At 41.1% G+C, this 18,852-nt stretch overlaps 1 protein-coding gene across 1 annotated transcript; it reads left to right on the forward strand.

Moving 5' to 3' along the window:
- The first annotated feature begins 7,273 nt into the window (after nucleotides 1-7,273).
- TAT (tyrosine aminotransferase) lies at nucleotides 7,274-17,931 on the forward strand. The gene is made up of 12 exons (XM_008069572.1): nucleotides 7,274-7,359; nucleotides 7,860-8,106; nucleotides 8,239-8,343; nucleotides 10,543-10,610; nucleotides 11,792-11,950; nucleotides 12,478-12,616; nucleotides 13,322-13,374; nucleotides 14,171-14,323; nucleotides 15,009-15,137; nucleotides 15,503-15,586; nucleotides 16,643-16,741; nucleotides 17,168-17,931. Exons 2-12 carry the CDS (start codon nucleotides 7,872-7,874, stop codon nucleotides 17,306-17,308), a joined length of 1,365 nt encoding a protein of 454 aa, XP_008067763.1. The 5' UTR covers nucleotides 7,274-7,359; nucleotides 7,860-7,871; the 3' UTR covers nucleotides 17,309-17,931.
- Nucleotides 17,932-18,852: the final 921 nt, after the last annotated feature.

Genomic DNA, 18,852 nt, shown 5'->3' on the forward strand with positions numbered 1-18,852 from the left:
AAAAAAAAAAAAAAAAATACCTCTCACCCTGGCCACTTCTTGAAGGGGAAGCTGATGAACAGAGTTTGAGAAGTTTAAAGGGACATCTGGAGCGAGTGTGAATAGGTGAAAGGGGAGGTAGGAGAGGCAGTGCATGTGACTTGATTTTTTTTGCAGCTACTGTGGTTGCTGTTGGGGGTGTTATCAGGTAGTGAGGGAAGAGGCTGAACATGGAAAGAAAAGGGGAGATTGGTCAGCTGGGCCCAAATTGTCAAGAGGGAAAGTAGGAAGAAGCCGAGGTAATTAAAGATGGAGTTAGAAAGAGTATGCCAAAGGAAGAAGAAGGGTCCAGGTGGCACACCATTTTGAGAACCTCAGACCATTTGCTCTTGTGATGGCAATAGAATTCAAGTTGAAGGAGAGTATTAGAGGCAAGGGACCTGCCTCGGTCCTCCTGGTTGCCTAGGTGATATTGAGGAGACACTTAGGGCAGATGCTCCTCTCTAGCTAGAGGGTCCTGAGATCCCTGGAATGTATTTCCATGGAGGGGGCATTTGGCTACCCCATATTGAGGGTTTACTGTGAGAAGTTCTAAAGAGAAAAGAGGGAGTGGTTCTGTGAATGATCTTGAGTGGCTGGAAAGTGGAAAAAAAACCCCACCCATGTTCTCAGTATCATAATACTGAGAATCAGTGGAATCAACTTGAGTGTGTGGGTATTGAGTAAGAAAGGGCATTCCCTTGATCCTCTTGGTCCACTGGAGGAAGTCCTTCTACTCGGCAGCAAGGGTGCTTCTATGCACGCTCAGGACACTTGGGACCAAGATTTCTCAATGAGTAAAGCTCTCTAGCAGAGATGGTAGCTCTCTAATTCATTCACAGTCTTTCTAATGAGGGAGAGGATAATGCATGGACTCACTGGAGTTGTAACTTTGTACCAGAAAAAAAACTGAGGTAGCTCACCAGATCAGGTGGTGAAGGAGAGGAGGATAAAGAGAACTGTCAGTTACTTTCCAAGTTCCAGCACAGTCCACAGAGATACTCAAATTAGAAAAAGAGGCGAGCAAGAGAAAGTGTGGAGAGAACTCCATGAGGAGTAAAGTCCCCATGTGGGCCACCAAAATGCTAGGTTAGTGGCTTGGGACCACAGGTAAGATGCAAAGAATTGCACAGAAATTAGATTAAGAAAAATAGTTTATTTAGAAAAGAGAGAGAGAGAGGGTGAATCCACCCCTCCAAGATGGGGGGGGGGGCAAAACTTAAAGAAAGCATGACCCCTAGAGCTTGAGACTAGGAACCTTTTAAAACTTTTTCTGGGGGGTGGAGGGCAGACAGGCAAGCATTCACAGGAGCTGATGTCATGGTAATAGATGACAGGCGGATGAGGGGGTCAGTCACATAGATGAGAAGGACAGGTAAGCACAGAAACTGTGGCCATGGTGATGGGATGGTGGTTTGTGTCACATAGGTCATAAAGCGCTGGTCACAATAGATTAGGTCAGCTTGGCCTTTTATGGCAGGAAGACAACAAATATTTTAGATAAAATTATTTAGTTAGTACAAAGCATGCTTGGGGGGGTTACAAAACAATGATCAGTAACTACATCTGGGCTCTTGTTAATGATTGGAAGGTGGGTTAAAATAAGCTGCTGACTAACGTTATTTCATTTTGACTTTTCATTCTTTCAATTAGTAGATATTGAACAGTTATCAAAACACAGTCAACTAGGAAACCAACCAAATGTTCATTAGCCTGTGAATGGAAAAATAAAATATGGTATGGTAGACCCAATATAAATAATGGAAATAATTCAGGCATAAAAGAGAATGAAGTATTGATACATGCTACAATGTGGGTGAACCATGAAAACATTATGCTAAGTGAAAGCAGTCAGACACAAAAGACTACATATTGATCTGATTTTAATGAAGTATCCAGAAGCAGGAAAATGCCGGGGTTGGGGGGAGTCAGGATTGGCAGTGGTGGGAATCTGCCCGGGGGGGGGCATACCTCATCAACAAGGGTACCTCCATAATGTGATTCAGGAGTAGGCTGATGGGTTAGAGCATGGTTTGGACTCTAGATTATTCTAAATGTCAGAATGGCAAGAATGCAGAACTATTTCCCAAGAATCTAGGCATATTTGTTTGGAGGGTTCCTCTGTGAGTACAAATGACACTCTTGATGACTGGTAAGAACTGAGGTGGGATTCAGGCTCCAGCCATTCACAAATGAAGGAACACTAAGTTCCATCAAAATAAAAATGACAGAGTTAATGCGTGTGGCTTAAACGGTTATGCAAAGCACAAAACAAACAGGATGGTGTTATTTGCTAAGCTCCATGAGAGAGGTGGCCAGCAAGTAGCTCAATCAGCAAACAGATGAAGATTCTATCCCTTTTTTAACCTTTAGCACTCTGGTGTGAAGTGAATTGACAAAACTTTAAAAGCTCATCTGGTCTTTCTGAAACCCACAACCCCTTCTAACCATGCAAAATATCAGACAAACCCAAATTAAGGAATAGTCTACATCAAAACTGCCCAGGTCATGAAAACAAGGAAAGTCTAAGAAACTGTCACAGACCACAGAAGACTAGGGATACATGATCACTAAATGTAACATGATATCTTGGATAGCATCCTGGAACAGGAAAAGGATGTTAATGGAAAAACTAGTGAAATCTGAATAAAGTATAGTTTAGTAAATATTAACTGGCCAATGATTGTTTCTTAGTTGTGACTAAGAATGGACTATGGTAATATAATATGTTTTAAAAAGGGGTAAACTGGAAGAGGAGTATGTGAGAACTCTGTACTGTAAATCTAAAACTATTAAAAAACAAAAAGTTTAGTTAAAAAAAGAAAACTCAGCTCTCTGTTCTGACAACATTTTCCTTCTCTAGCTTATAAGATGTGTATATGTGTATATGTGTCTGTGTGTGAGAGAGATACAGAGACAGAGACAGCGACAGAGAGAGAGACACACACACACACACACACACACACAGAGATAACTGAGATAATAAATGTGGGATTAAGCCACAAAACTCTATAAATGTAAGGCTTTATAAATGACCAAAGTCCAGCCTACCCTCCTAATCCTTCCTAAATTCCTTACTCCACAATCTATAAATACTATAATATGCAAGGTCTTTGGTTTCCCTCCAATTGCCACTTCTACCATTTCCTCCTCTAGTTTATACACTGCTCATTGCCAACTGGCCAAGTATTGAGCATGACTTTCATGCTAAACACAGAGGAGGATGTTGAGAGGACTAGGAAGGTTTCCCACTGTGTACTTTCTCAGGGAGTTTACAGTCTTCTATGGAAGTTAAAACATAACATTTTTCTATACCCAATAGATGAGTGATAATTGATGACAATTCAGGATGGAAAGAGACAAAATTACTAATAAGAAAATGTGCAATAAAAGACAGGTGAATGGTCCATGCTTAATTCAAACAATTAATTCATTATTTTGTTAAGATTTTCCCCAGCTGACTTTTTTTTCTTCATGTTTTCTCTCTTTATATTCCTTAGGGAAGAAGGGACTGTATTTCTCAACTCACTTTATTCTCTAAATAGAGAGCGGCCTTGTGTAGTGAGATCTAGAGCCAGATTGCAAGGCTTGAGCTCCAACTCACCCCTGCCTACCCATGTGACTTAGTTTTCATTTGTAAAGTGGAGATGAAACAGTCTCAGTGGTTATCTCCAGGTGGTGGAATTATTTTAAAAATACTGTTCTATCAGAAAGTAGAAAGGTGGTTGCCAAGGACTAGGGGGAGGCAGAAGGGGACATTAGTGTTTAATGGATATAAAGTTTTAGTTTTGCAAAAGTTCTGGAGATTTGTTATAAAACAATGTGAATATACTTAATACAACTTAACTGTACATTATTTTTAATAGGTTAAGATGGTAAATTTAATGCTACATATTTTTACCACAATTTTAAAACATTAAAAAATACTTTTTAAAATGGCAAGTAATAGTTTGACACTTAAGGGAAAAGTAAGTGAAAGTTGTTTGGTTTTTAAATGAAAAGTCTTAACTCTGGCTGGTTGGTGTAGCCTTTTGTGAATGTATCTACGGTTTATTGGGCCCTGACTGCCCAGTAAAATTTACCTCGCATTGGTAAGGCTTCCTAAGTAGAGTTAGATCCTCTCATTTCCCTGCTATTCACTTTCTACAGAGGGAAAACATTAGTTACAGAAGAGGGGGTATTACCAAAACTTGTTTGCTTTGTCTGTTTTTCCTTCTGACTGAGTTTCAGTTGTCAGCTGCCAAAACAGAAATGAGGATGTGTTCGTGGTGATGACCTTCTGATATAGCAGCCCTTGCCCCTTCACATACCCTCTCGGCCCTGCAGATTCTGCGTCAACCGCACTATTTGCAGGACCACCTGCCAAAATCCTGTGGTGCTTGTTGTCCTTTGATCTGTAAACCTGAGTTTCAGCCAGAGTTGAGACAGAGGAGCCAGTCAAGTGGAGGCCAGTGATCTCAAAGCAGTGGTTTTGTAGCCCTGCGGTAGCTTCCTAGGCTAAAATCCCATCTAAGAAAAAGATGAGTTTCCCTGAAGAGAGACAGGTGAGGCATGTGGACAACTTCCAACATGCAAATAATTAATAAGCATGAAAAATGGCCACCCTCACTAAAATGGAAGGGACAGAAATAGCAGCACCACTTTAATACAATTGTCCCCCAATCACTTAATTTGGCAAAAAAAATTTTTTTTTAGAACATAATTCTCAGGATTTACAAACAATTACTGATAGAAAGGTAACTGGCCTTTTCTAAAGCAACCTGGCAGTGTGTATAAAGAACTGTAAAAATGTTCATTCTCAAATAAAATATTCTAGAACGGAGTATGCCATAAACAGATTCAGGGAGAAAGAGAAATTTAATACAAGGTAAGAGTGACATTTCAAATTAGTAAGAAAAGGGACCTATTTCTGGCAATACTGAGGTCAGGATAACATAGAAAACCTTCAATCACAAATACCTAGAAATATTGGATAAAATAACAAAATGCCTGAACTCTAAAGATAAAAAAATAAATATTCCAGGGGGCCAAACAATGAGGGAGAATTGAAAACCAGATGCAGAGGTAGACTGATGCTACTGCTGCCTTAGAGGGTACTAACAGTTGAATAACCTAAGGCTCCTGCTTTAATGTCTAGATGGAGACAGGACATCAGTCTTGCAGGCTGTGTGTGTGTATGAAAGGGGAAGTTAGACTCAAGTCACCTTGAAAATCTAAACCTTGAGTGACAGAAATCAGTCACAATAGCCTTTTAAGTTTCAGAAATCCCATCCTTGCTTGATCTAACTTATTAAAAGGCCAATATCAGCCGGGCTCGGTGGCTCAGCCTGTAGCCCCTCGCCTTTGGGAGGCTGAGGTGAGTGGATTGCCTGAGCCCGCGGTTTCGAGACCCGCCTGGGCAACTTGGCGAGATCTTATCTCTACAATAAATAAAAAATTAGCCGGGTGTGGTAGCATGCGCCTGTAGTTCCAGCTAGTTGGAAGGCTGAGGCGGAAGGATTGCCAGAGCCCAGCAGGTCGAGGTTGCGATGGCTGGGAGCGGCCACTGCATTCCAGTCTGGGCAACAGAGTGAGACTCCAACTCAAAAAAAAAAAAAAGGCCAATATCAAGAAGTATGGTCTTAACCTCTGACAAAGATTCTCTGATTGACTAAACTTTAGTCAGGCTCCTGGACCTTCTCCTAGGCCTATCAATGCACTTTCTGGCAAAATCTAGTTTTAGCAAAGAACCCTGCTAAGTCATTTTAGCAAGACTCGACTCCCTACCCTTGATTTCTGATTGTGTTTCTCATTCTCTGCCGTCTCTTGAGGTGATGTCTGATCACCCTGATCTGTCTTCAGCATGAGTCCTTTTAGTTCAGTTTTGCAGAATCTCCCTTACCCCTGATGTTTCCTTGTAGTATACCCTGCTCCTTGGCTATAAATCCCCACTTGCCCATGCTGTATTTGGAATTAAACCCCATTTCTCTCTCCCACTGCAAAACCCCATTGCAGTGGTCCTGAATAAAGTCTACCTCACCATGCTTTAACAAGTATCATTGAATATATTTTTTTAACACCTCTGACCCTCTGTCCATCTAGAGACAGTAACACTCAGTTGATTCCCTGTGTCATCCTTGAAGCAGGATATATTTTTCTGACAGGTAGTGTGTAGATAACACTTATGCTATATTCTTTCAATAACCCTATAGGAGATAAAGGAAGAATTCATACACAGTATAAGAATAAAACTGGGCCAGGCATGGTGGCTTACACCTATAATCCCAACAATTTGGGAGACCGAGGTGAGAGGATTGCCTGAGCCCATGGGTTTGAGCCTAGCCTGGGCAACTTGGTGAGACCTCATCTCTACAATAAATAAAAAAATTAGCTGGGCATGGTGGCATGTACCTGTAGTTCCAGCTACTTGGAAGGTTGAGGTGGAAGGATCGCCTGAACCCAGCAGGTCGAGGCTACAGTGGCCGTGAGCGAGCCACTGCACTCCAGCCTGGGCGACAGAGTGAGACTCGAACTCAAAAAAAAAAAAAGACTAAAACTGCATGGGTTTCAGCTGCCTTAGAGACTATACTTTTAAGATATTTGTTGAATGGATCTTAATTGACTTTAATGTCCCAATTTGTTCTTACTGGAGTAAAACTCTATGGACTGTCAAGGAAAGGAGTCTGAGATGTAGGAAATAAAACAAAACAATAACAACAACAAAATTGCCAAACATGATGTAGAGCACGTGTCTGTGTTTTGACAATTATAAAATATGGATCTATGTATCTCTATCTCTGTCTCCATATCTATGTATGTATCTATTTATCTAAATGGGTAGAAAGAGTCAAATCATTACCACTGCCTATGCCTGGGAATGAGATCGGCATGTATAGGTAGCAGGGTGCAAGGATGGACTTGTGCTTTTTACTTCGTATATTTCTGTACCGTTAAAATTTTAATGGGTTGTTTTGTAACAAAAAAAGATTTAATAAAAACCGACCAACTGTAATCAGAACTACAGTCTTCTCAAACATCCACCAACTGTCCTGAAAGAGTTAACACAGAATTTCCAGATGTTGGAAGGAGGACAAATTCCTGATTTGAGGGTGGGGGGTTGGTTTAGGATTGAGAAGCTCTGAGGAGTAGGAAGGAGAGGAAAGAGGCTAAGGGGAGGGCTTCCTGCTGAACTCTCAGTCCCAACCAATGGCCTAAGAGTTTCAGGTCCAACGCCCATTTGTGGAGACTATTTCAGGAGTCAGGATTTGTATCTGAGTTCATAGTCACGGTAACCTGTCAAAGAAGAGCTAAGTGAGCTTTCAGGTTTGGTTTCTTGGAGGCTGCTTCTCCTTTACGTGGAAGGTAAAAATCTCAAGGCTCAGCTGATCCGGTGGTGGTAATTGGGATGCTCACCTTTTTCTTTTTGATGTCTTGACTTCTTTTTCCAACTAGCATCATAAGATGCTTATAGGACAGAGCTTTACTTTTACTAACAATAATATTAGCTGGAAATTTCTAATAAGGTGGTTCCTGGGTCTCTGCAATGGGCAAGATACAGAATGTTGAAGCATCAGGGAGACTCTTTGTCAGATAAGTGGAAAGAAGGGAGCACTTATGCTTTCATCATTTAACAATTTTCATATCATTTCTCCTTGGTTTTATTTAGAACATGGCTAAGCTTTGACAGGGATTATAGTAGCACATAGAAAATCTCATTTATCATAGATATTTAACTGAACATTCTCTAACATTGTAGAATAGATTTTTGTTTTATTTTCCATCACAGCAAAAAGTCTTTAAACTCCCCTCACGCACAGTAAAGCTACCTAAACATTACAGGAACCTATTTCTTTTTCCTGTAGTCTTTGCCCGTGATGGACTCATACGTGATTCAGACGAATGGCAATAGCGCCCTCCCCTCAGTTCTGGATGTGCATGTCAGCATCGGCGGGAGAAGCGCCATGCTGGGAAAAATGAAAGGCAGGAAGGCCAGATGGTCCGTGAAGCCCTCAGACATGTCCAACAAAACTTTCAATCCCATTCGGGCCATCGTGGACAGCATGAAGGTGAAGCCAAATCCAAACAAAACCATTATTTCTCTGTCAATTGGTGAGTTGGGGAAAGAACTGAGAGATTGTCATATGGGTGGAGAATATAAATGTAGAAAGTGAGCCTAAGGACTAGACATGGGAGAGTAATCTCTTGGTGGCTCCTTTTGCTTTTTTTTTCTCCTACAAACAGGGGACCCTACTGTGTTTGGAAACCTGCCGACAGATCCTGAAGTTACCCAAGCAATGAAAGATGCCTTGGACTCAGGGAAATATAACGGCTATGCCCCATCCATTGGTAAGATTCTCCTAAGACTCTAAGCCTGGTGACTTCCAAACCTTTAGTGCTTCTATTTTTTTTTTTTTTATTTTTTTGAGTTGGAGTCTCACTCTGTCGCCCAGACTGGAGTGCAGTGGCTGCTCCCGGCCACCGGAGCCTCGACCTGCTGGGATCCGGTGATCCTTCCGCCTCAAGCCTTCCGAGTAGCTGGAACTACAGGCGTGTGCTACCACGCCCGACTAATTTTTGATTTATTGTAGAGACGAGGTCTTGCCAAGTTGCCTGGGCGGGTCTCAAACCCGCAGGCTCAGGCAATCCACTTGCCTCCGCCTACTAAAGTGCTGGGATTACAGGTTGAGCCACTGAGGCCAGCCTAGTGCTCTTATAATAGGACTAAATATCTAGCAATTTTCCCCTCTTTCCTGATGCATGATTCCTAAGGAGAGGCTAAGAGTGAATGGCCCTTTGGATTTGGGGGAAGGGGCCTCAGGATACTTAAACATAAAGCACCAAGATCTAATTTCTTTTCTGGCTTCCCTTGGCATACTGACAATTCCCCTCTAGGCTCCCAAGCTTATTTCTCAAATAATGCTCCTACTGTATCATTACCAATTATAATATGAACATCTCGAGTCTGACTGGAGCTGCTTGTTTACCAAGTCCTCTAGGTCCTAAATTGATATTCTTATTGCTCTATGTAAATAGCTACGTTGCTTTAGTTCTCCTTCTCTGTACACTGAAGACCTCTGTACACTGAAGACCTCACATTATGGTCCTGATCATATTGAAAGGCAGTTGCAACTGGTTAAGAGTAAAGAGATCGGAAGGCTGAGGCGGAAGGATCGCCAGAGCCCAGCAGGTTGAGGCTGCAGTGGTCGGGAGCGGGCACTGCACTCCAGTCTGGGCGACAGAGTGAAACTCACACACACACACACACACACACACACACACACACACACACACACACAAAAGAGTAAAGAGATCAAAAATATCAACATTAACAACAACAACAACAATAGAACAACAAAGAATGGACTGTCATATCGAAGGATAGGAGGTTGTTTCTGATAGAAATAAGTTATTTCTCTTTAGGTTTAATTTTCTCCATCTATTTACAATTTCCACCCTAAAGATTTTGGTAAAATAAGTGATTCCTTGACTTTCAGTATTGAACATTTTTTCCCTTGTGTATATGTGTACATAGAAACATATTCTTAATGCAGAATAAAAACCCAACTTCATGCTAAAATCAAGTTTTAAAAACACTTCAAGGATATGGTTTTTAGGTTGATTACTTGCATTTTATAAAGCTTCATTCAATAAAAACCAAAACAAAATGAAGACTGAACATTAGGTTATAAAAAATAAGTTTATTTTTAATAAATAAATAAATTTATTATTTTTAATAAATTTATTTTTAATAAAGAAATATTTAATATCCAAAGTATTAGAAAACCAATGTAACCTGAGAAAAACAAAATTTCACTGGACCAATGTAACCTGAGAAAAACAAAATTCCAAACATTTCATCCCAAAGGAGATATAGATGATAATGCATGTCTAGAAAACTGTTCTGCCTCATTAGTAATCAAGGGAGTGCTGATTTGAAGGACTGACTTGTGTAATTTTGAGAGACATACTTGTGCTTACTAAATTAATAAACATTATGAAAGAATACCTCTGGTCTTGCTAACTTGTCTTTTTGGACATAAATTTGCAAAATATTTTAATGAGCATAAAACTGCCAATACTTCAAGATTATAAGCCAATATTTGGAAATACTGTACAAAAAATAATTTAAAAGAAAATATTTGTACAAAAATACTTATAGGAAAATTATATAATAAAAAACTTAAAATGGATCACCTGTGTTAATGCATTGATTATAACTTTTCAAAAACTATTGTTCCCAAAAGAGATTTAGGAATTGTCTCAACTTTTTATTTTACACAGAATAAGACGTAATCACTGTCGTCAAGACGGTGCAGAGTATTTTACAGTTTGGGAGTTCTTTCTTGTTGTTTATGCATTTTTACTTATACTAAAATTATAAAATATGAAGTAAATCTCCTTTACCTTCAGTGGCTGAGAGCCATACTAAATGGAATGCCCTCTGAGCAAGGCAGAAGGCAGCCCGACTCCATATTGACCCTCCAGAGCATAGCTGTCAGTTGAGGGATGAGAACTGCACCTTCCACGTTCACTCTTTTCTTTCAGGGTACCTATCCAGTCGAGAGGAGATTGCTTCTTATTACCACTCTCCCGAAGCACCCCTGGAAGCCAAGGTAAGCCTTATTCAAGGTACCAGTCTAAAGCAGTTTAGGGCAAACTATACCTCCTTTTCCTTGTATCTGTTCCATAAGGAGTAAAGACTTCAGGGGAGAAAATCTGAGGATAATTTCCTTTAGCAATTCAAAGACTTCTCATATAGTTGGGATCACTACTCAGTGATTATAATTAATGTCATTACAGTGTGATAACGACATCACATACAACTCATGTGGTGTCTATCTTAAGAAGGTTCAAAGGACCCAGAGATTACCTAAATTTGATTGTCTACAGATCATTTGAGAACAGTTTATAAACATCAAAAAATTATTTTTAAAAATTTTACCAACAGGATCTATTTTTTTTTTTGAACTTCTCTCATTTACCATAAGGCCACTCAGAGAGAAGGATAGCGGTACTGTGGCATACTGAATGGATGTCAGTACCAAGCTTTTTTCTTTTTTTGAGTCAGAATCTCACTCTGTCATCCAGGCTGGAGTACAGTGGCATGCTCAGGGCCACTTGACCTGCTGGCCTTGACCTGCTGGGCTCAGGTGATCCTTCCACATCAGCCTTACAAGTAGCTGGAACTATAGGTGCGTGTCACCACGCCTGGCTAATCATGTATTTATCTACTGTAGAGACGAGGTTTCGCCAAGTTGCTCAGGCTGGTCTTGAACCCTGGACTCAGGCAATTCTCTCACCTCAGCCTCCCAAAGTGCTGGGATTATAAGTGTGAGTCACTGTGCCTGTCCAGTACCAAATTTAAGTGTCATCCTTCCCTCTGAAGTCTACTGTGTGGGGTCAACATTTTCTAACTTAAGAGCGGTCCTTTATCTGTATTCCAGAGAACAGCCAGGTTTCAAATCTCTGGCTAAAAGTAAATAAATAACCGGGTGAAAAAAGTCCAAGGCCAACATTGCTGTTTCATGGAATTCTGATGAATCGCAGCCAACCTGTCCTTTTTAAAGGGATTTGTTTATTCCTTTTAAGTGCCCAACATTTCAACAACAGTTAGATATGGACATGTATAAACATATAAATTTCTTTTGGTTTTGGCTTAGTACAGTCCCTACTACTTTACTTAGAACTTGGTAAAGGAAGTTCATTATTGCTCCCAGCTCACCCCTCTGACAAGTTCTCTTCTCCTGTTACTCTTGAAACCTCTAAATAATTTAACATTTTATTTTCTTCACAGGATGTCATTCTGACAAGTGGCTGCAGTCAGGCTATTGAACTTTGTTTAGCTGTGTTGGCCAACCCAGGGCAAAATATCCTGGTTCCGAGACCCGGTTTCTCTCTCTATAGGACTTTGGCTGAATCTATGGGAATTGAAGTCAAACTCTACAATTTGTTGGTAAATGACTCCTTAATTTTAGACTCAAGTGCTTAGTTACTGCCCCATAAAAATGTGACCTTTACCTCAGCAAAGGAAGGTCTGAAAGTGGGTGGTTGAGGCCAAAGATACATTTTAAAAAATTATTTACAATGCATCCTTGAGTTAAGTGGATATTTCCCCTAAATTTTTCAGAATCATCGTTTTTTTTTTTTTTTTTGAGTTGGGTTCTCACTCTGCCTCCCAGGCTGGAGTGCAGTGGCACAGTCACGACTCACCATAGCCTCGACTTCTGGGGCTCAGGCAATCCTTCCACTTCAGCCTCCCAAGTAGCTGGAATTACAGGCGTGCACTATTGTGTGTGGCTAATTTTTCTGCGTTTTTGTCTCGCTATGGTCTCGCGTGGTCTCGCTATGTTGCCAGGCTGATCTTGAACTCCTGGCCTCAAGCAATCCTCCTGCCTCAGCCTCCCAAAGTGCTGGAATTACAGGAGTGTGCTACTGCATCTGGCCCAGAATCATCATCATCATCTCATTCTTCCTCTCCAGCCAGAGAAGTCTTGGGAAGTTGACCTGAAACAACTGGAATCTCTGATTGATGAAAAGACAGCTTGCCTCATTGTCAATAATCCATCCAACCCCTGTGGGTCAGTGTTCAGTAAAAGTCATCTTCAGAAAATTCTGGCAGGTAAGTCCAGCTGACTTCATTTTAAGAGGAGAGATGGGGACAGAATCCTTAACCTCTTCCTGGAATGACAAAAAAAGAGTCTTTCCCTAAGATCCAAGCCTGGGAGGGAGGTAGGGAAGCTCCACTGGTATCTTTAGTCAACAGTGTGCCCCAGGAGTGGTAGGACTTGCCTAAAAGGAGGAGAAAAAAGAGAATGACTTGCCTCTTTTCCACTTCTGTGGAAGATGGGTTTGAAATATCTACTTAATTAAATGGCAAATGTAGAAGAGTATTAGAAGAATATACAGTTCTTAAAAAGGCAGACAAAACACACAAACATGAAATGCAAAGCACAATAAGACCTGGTGAATATTTGGTAATAAGGCAATTCTCATTAAAAATGACTTCAGAAGCCGGGCTCGGTGTCTCAGCCTATAATCCCACGGCTTTGGGAGGCTGAGGTGAGTGGATTGCCTGAGCCCGCAGGTTCGAGAACCGCCTGGGCAGGGAGACCTCATCTCTACAATAAATCAAAAAATCAGCCGGGCGTGGTAGCGCGCGCCTGTAGTTCCAGCTACTCGGAAGGCTGAGGCGGAAGGATCACTGGAGCCCAGTGGGTCAAGGCTGCGGTGGCCGGGAGTGGCCATTGCACTCCGGTCTGGGTGACAAAGTGAGACTCCAACTCAAAAAAAAAAAAAGACTTCAGCATGTTTTCCTTCTTTCCAGTGGCTGCAAGGCAGTGTGTCCCCATCTTAGCTGATGAAATCTATGGAGACATGGTAAGTTTTGATCAGGATCTATCACTATAATAATCTCAATACCAAATTTACTTTATGGGAACTTTAGGGGTGGCAACTAGAATAATCAGAAGCAATTCCTAATCATTTTAGTACAGCAAATCAGTATCCCTACACTCTTAACAAATATGTAGACACTACAACTCCTTAGCCAGTTTTCTGAAACTTTGAAAAATCAGAGGCTCTTGGAAGTTATTTGACTGTAGACTCTGATTTGACCTGACACAAATATATGAGTAGATTTGTATTTATTCCACTTATGGATCTACATATTTGTTAAGAATGTAGGGAAAGTAGCAGAAGTGTTCAAATTCTTGATTGGGGTAGTATCCTAGACTGCTGTGGGAGTGTTATATAATGTATGGTAAATGCACCTTTCTAAAGCCCAAACCATTCTGCATTCTGCAACATATCTGGGCCCAGGAATTTCAGATAGGGGATTGTGGACCCATATTTTAGTTTTAAAAATATGTAACTCCAGTATGTAATGCACTAATTCCACAGAGCCGGGTTTATAGAGTTGTACACAATATTGGGCGAGAGTCAGTCTCTTTATTTTAGGCTTTCTTTAATTCAGACCAGTTACCTCATTTAATGTCGTTGGATAGTCTTCTTTGAAGCCTCTTGGAATCCCACATCATGCTTTGGGTAGGGATGAGCCCATTAATCTGAGACCCTGTCCCTAGTGATATAAGGAAAAGGGTGGGAGGCACGGGGCCTGGGATTCCAGGTAGAAGTAAGCAAGAAGATAACTATAACAAACACCTCTTCTCCTCAGGTGTTTTCGGATTGCAAATATGAACCACTGGCCACCCTCAGCACCAACGTCCCCATCCTGTCCTGTGGAGGGCTGGCTAAGCGCTGGCTAGTTCCTGGTTGGAGGATGGGCTGGATCCTCATCCATGACCGAAGAGACATTTTTGGTAACGAGGTGAGAACAATGTGGTGAAATACTATGTATAATTTAGAGTAAATATTTACTTTATAGGCTCAGTGGTAATGAGGTAAGCTTTTTTCCTCTCTTTTTTCTTGACAGTTACACAGCAGGGTATGGCAGAACTGGGCTACAAACCCAGGTTATCTGCTCTAAGAATGCCACTAGGGAGATGGAAGGATCGCCGGAGCCCAGCAGGTCGAGGTTGCTGTGACCGGGAGTGGCCACTGCACTCCAGTATGGGCAAAAAAAAAAAAAAAAAAGAAAAAAAAAAAGGAAGCCACTAGGCACTAACCTTTCCCAAGATTAAAAATCTGACACAGGACTGGGTGTAATAGCTCATGCCTATAATCCCAGTGCTTTGGGAGGCCAAAACTGGAGGATTGCTGAAGGCCAGATACCAGCCTGGGCAACATAGAGAGAACTCACTTCTCCAAAAAAAAAGAACTGGGTTTAGTCACACACACCTGTTTCAAGGGATGTTCCCATATCCCTTGAGCCCAAGATTTTGAGGCTGTAGTGAGCTGTGATTATGTCACTGTATTCCAGCCTGGGAGATAGAACAAGAGCCTGTCTTTAAAAAAAAAAAAAAGTCAGATAGAAAGACCAGAACAAGAATCTTCAAAACAGGGTTGCTTAACAAAAGCTACACATAATGTGTTTCCTTGGGGGGTACTTTTAGATCCGAGATGGGCTGGTGAAACTGAGTCAGAGGATCTTGGGACCCTGCACTATTGTCCAGGGAGCTCTGAAAAACATCCTGCATCGCACCCCTCAAGAGTTCTACCACAACACTCTAAGCTTTCTCAAGGTAAGGACAGCCCATGGTCTTCCACTTTGGGAGTTTGGGAGTCAGAATGCCACCAGTGGAATTAGAAATAATTGATTCTCATTTCTGGAGCAATGTTTCAATATGGGGCTTCCATATCAGGAGGTGGCATCAGCGTACGTATCCACCCATATATCTCTCTCTCTTCTGGCAATTCACTCTGTTCGTGGCCAAAAACTTCCAGTGATGGATTTTTTTCTTGTTGACTCCTTATGCCAGAAGATTTTTCTTGTTGACTCCTTATGCCAGCTTCCCAGCCTTCAATGAAGGCTCTATTTTTATTTAATAACTTGGTTTCTCTTTTACTTAAATTTTGATCTTTGATTTCTCTCTGCCTTCTCTTGTAGTCTAATTCTGATCTCTGCTATGGGGCATTGGCCGCCATACCTGGACTCAGGCCAGTCCGCCCTTCTGGAGCCATGTACCTCATGGTAAGTATGTGGGTGGCAGGCAGTAAGTCTATACATGTTGTAAAGCAAAGGGAAGCCGGTAAGCAGGACTGCCACAGGTGGTTGTTCAGGGCATATCACCATTCTCAAAGACAACCAGTCAGACTCCTGAGATAGTCAGTTTAGGAATTATCTTATTCTGAATTGTCTGCTGATGTAATTTGACCTTCGTGCTCATAGAACTCTTCAAATGATGTTATTCTTCAGTACAAAGAATCATTTTATATGTAGATACAGGGAAGATTTAAGACACAAATAAGAGGTTTTTCATACCATTTAGCTCTTAACTGGGAGTGGTATTAGTTCCCTAAGATGATTTGGAAGTGTATGGAAATTTTGTTCGTTTTCAGAATGACTGGGAAGTGCAGTTGCCATTTTGTGAGCCAGGGACGCTAAATATCATGTAATGGGCGGGTTTATCCCATGCAATGAAGAATTGCTTGGCCCTAATGCTAATAGTGCCTCTTTTGAGAAACACTGACATTCTATTTCCGGCTGTCATTTATCAGCATCCAGAAAGGAACTCTTCAATACACTGTTTTTTGTTTTGTTTTGTTTTATTTTGTTTTGAGTTGGAGTCTCACTCTGTAGCCCAGATTGGAGTGCAGTGGCCGCTCCCGGCCATTGCAGCCTCAACCTGCTAGGCTCTGGTGATCGTTCAGCCTCAGCCTTCCAAGTAGCTGGAAACACAGGCGCGTGCTACCATGGCCGGCTAATTTTTGACTTATTATAGAGTTAGGTCTCACCAAGTTAAAACCTGCGGACTCAGGCAATCCACTTGTCTCGTGCTCCCAAAGTGCTGGGATTACAGGCTGAGCCACTGAGTCTGGCCCAATATACTGTTAATATAAAAATATCCTCTCTTCCTTAAGAAAAATTCTGTGTGTGCATAAGTGCTAGTACTCTTAGTTATCAGTATCTACTGTAGAGTTCCAAGATATCTTTTAAAGTAGTCCCTACCTTAATTTCTGGAATGGGAAATTGGCCCATTTTTCCTCCTTCTGATAAGTTTGCCTCTCCCTCTTATTATTGGTGTAGGTTGGAATTGAGATGGAACATTTCCCAGAATTTGCAAACGATGTGGAGTTCACTGAGCGGTTAGTTGCTGAGCAATCTGTCCACTGCCTCCCAGCAACGGTGAGTGCTTGTGTCTCTCTAAGGATGTTTTCAAGTTTCTAGAGCTCCAAGAGCAAGCCTGAGCTGGGTTTTAGCCAGACCTTTTTCCTCCAACAAAATGTATTCTCATCTGATAAAATTCAAACGGATAGGTCTCAGGGCTTCTATTTAAAATTTGTTTCTCCCCATCATAATCCCATCCACACCAGGAAAAAAAAGTTGTAAGCAAACATTCTAGGTGAGAGGAAATCAAGCTTGTTTCACATGCCCCTTTTTAGGTTAATTAACACAGTTACTGACTTAGCATCCTGGTGATGGTGACTGAATGAACCAATAGCCCTGATGAAATGTCATCACTGCATCTTGCTGATTAGGGTTCTGGCCATTTGAAAGTGGTCCAGTACCATATTCAATTGCTCCAAAAATAACAGACTTTTATTTTTGCAGTGTTTTGAGTACCCAAATTTCTTCCGAGTGGTCATCACAGTCCCTGAGGTGATGATGTTGGAAGCTTGCAGCCGGATCCAGGAGTTCTGTGAGCAGCACTACCACTGTGCTGAAGGGAGCCAGGAGGAGTGTGATAAATAGTTCTGCATCTGTTCTCCTGAGGATGGGTCCCACCAGGGAAGGGCTAGACAGGGCCTTGCTGCTCTTTAGAGAGTCAGGTGGCCCTACTGGGTGAGGGGGCCTTAATTAAAAGCATCATGTCAAGGGTTCAGGATTGCTCTTGCTTCCCCCAGCTACAACCACATACACAATCCCAGACTCTCCTCTCCCTCTGCTCTGCTGGAGTGCCTCACTAATTCATTAATCTGCCCCCCTACCATGACTCCCTCCTTTGCTCCTGAAAGAACCAGGTGAACAGAGTTTATCAGAAAGCAGTTGAGACAACAAAATAAGAGCTCAGGATAAGAGGAACAAAAGAGTGAAAGAACTTGTGCCCTCCACCAGCCCCGGCCATTTCCTCGTACTCTAAGAACATACATTCTCCAGTCAGGCCTGAAGCCCAAGTCACCGCCTCTCTTCAGGGTATACCTCCCTTTATGCAATAGAATCATAAACAGAAAGAAGTTGGGGACATGTGCCCTTGGTTAATTACGTTCTAAACATATCAGGAAAAGTTGCTGTTTTAAGGATCCCTGACAGAAACCTTTCCATTGATTTCTTTTGTAAAGAATTATTTTGTGATGCTAATAAATATCCTTTAATTGTTTGACTTCCTAAATTTAGATTTGAGTGCATCAGGTTCTTTTAAGGCGAGGGCACATCTCTATTATAGAAAAAAGGAATCAGAACCTTCCAGAAATACTGCTGTGTAAAGAACCAGAAATATCTTCACTTGTCATTGTTATACAATCATTATTACTTTCACTGTAATGTTAATATTGATTTATTATATGTTATATTATCTTTTCATACATTTTCTAAGAAACATTTATATTGAAAAGATCCTTTATTTTGCCAAAGGCATAAATTATTGTTTGTTTTTTTTAAAATAAATTTTACTAAGTATGTTGTTCTGTGATGCGTTTTTTTTCCTCTGCAGGGGCATTTCTATCCCCAAGCACTGCTCATTCCGATTGCTGCAATACTCACTGTTTCATTTATTTCTTTGTAAAAGTACTGACTTTTGGAGATACTCAAGAACAACAATTCCTAGAGTGAGACTCGGACTCAAAAAATATATACGAGTTACAATAAAATTTTTTTTACTTAAAAAAAAAAAAACCACAATTCCTAAAATATTTTATTTGGGAGCTCACCTCCTGCTATTTACAAACAAGGCAAACTCAGAGGCAATAAATTATAACCTCTGGCCTTTGTTTTTACGCTTTCAACTTTTTGGATCCCTAGCCTCTGTCCTAAATTCCTACCCTTGCCTAGATCCACTAGCCATTCTCTAGGGAATGAAATTGACTGATTCAACTTGACCTAGCAAAGGAGAGATGTCCCAGATCTTCTGTCAGCATGAGCGTTTTGTCTGCAAATCCTAGGAGGCACAGTTACCTATTTAATTTTTTTTCCTCACTCTTTACTTACCTTGAAAGAGGCAGCCTAAAGTTATCTTGCAAGGTTAGCGGCAGGAATATACCATAAACGGTCTGGAGATTCTTCACTAAGGGAAGTTTTTA

This window comes from Carlito syrichta, unplaced genomic scaffold (assembly GCF_000164805.1).
Source record: "Carlito syrichta isolate Samal-C Ts95f unplaced genomic scaffold, Tarsius_syrichta-2.0.1 Scaffold312120, whole genome shotgun sequence".
NCBI lineage: Eukaryota > Metazoa > Chordata > Mammalia > Primates > Tarsiidae > Carlito > Carlito syrichta.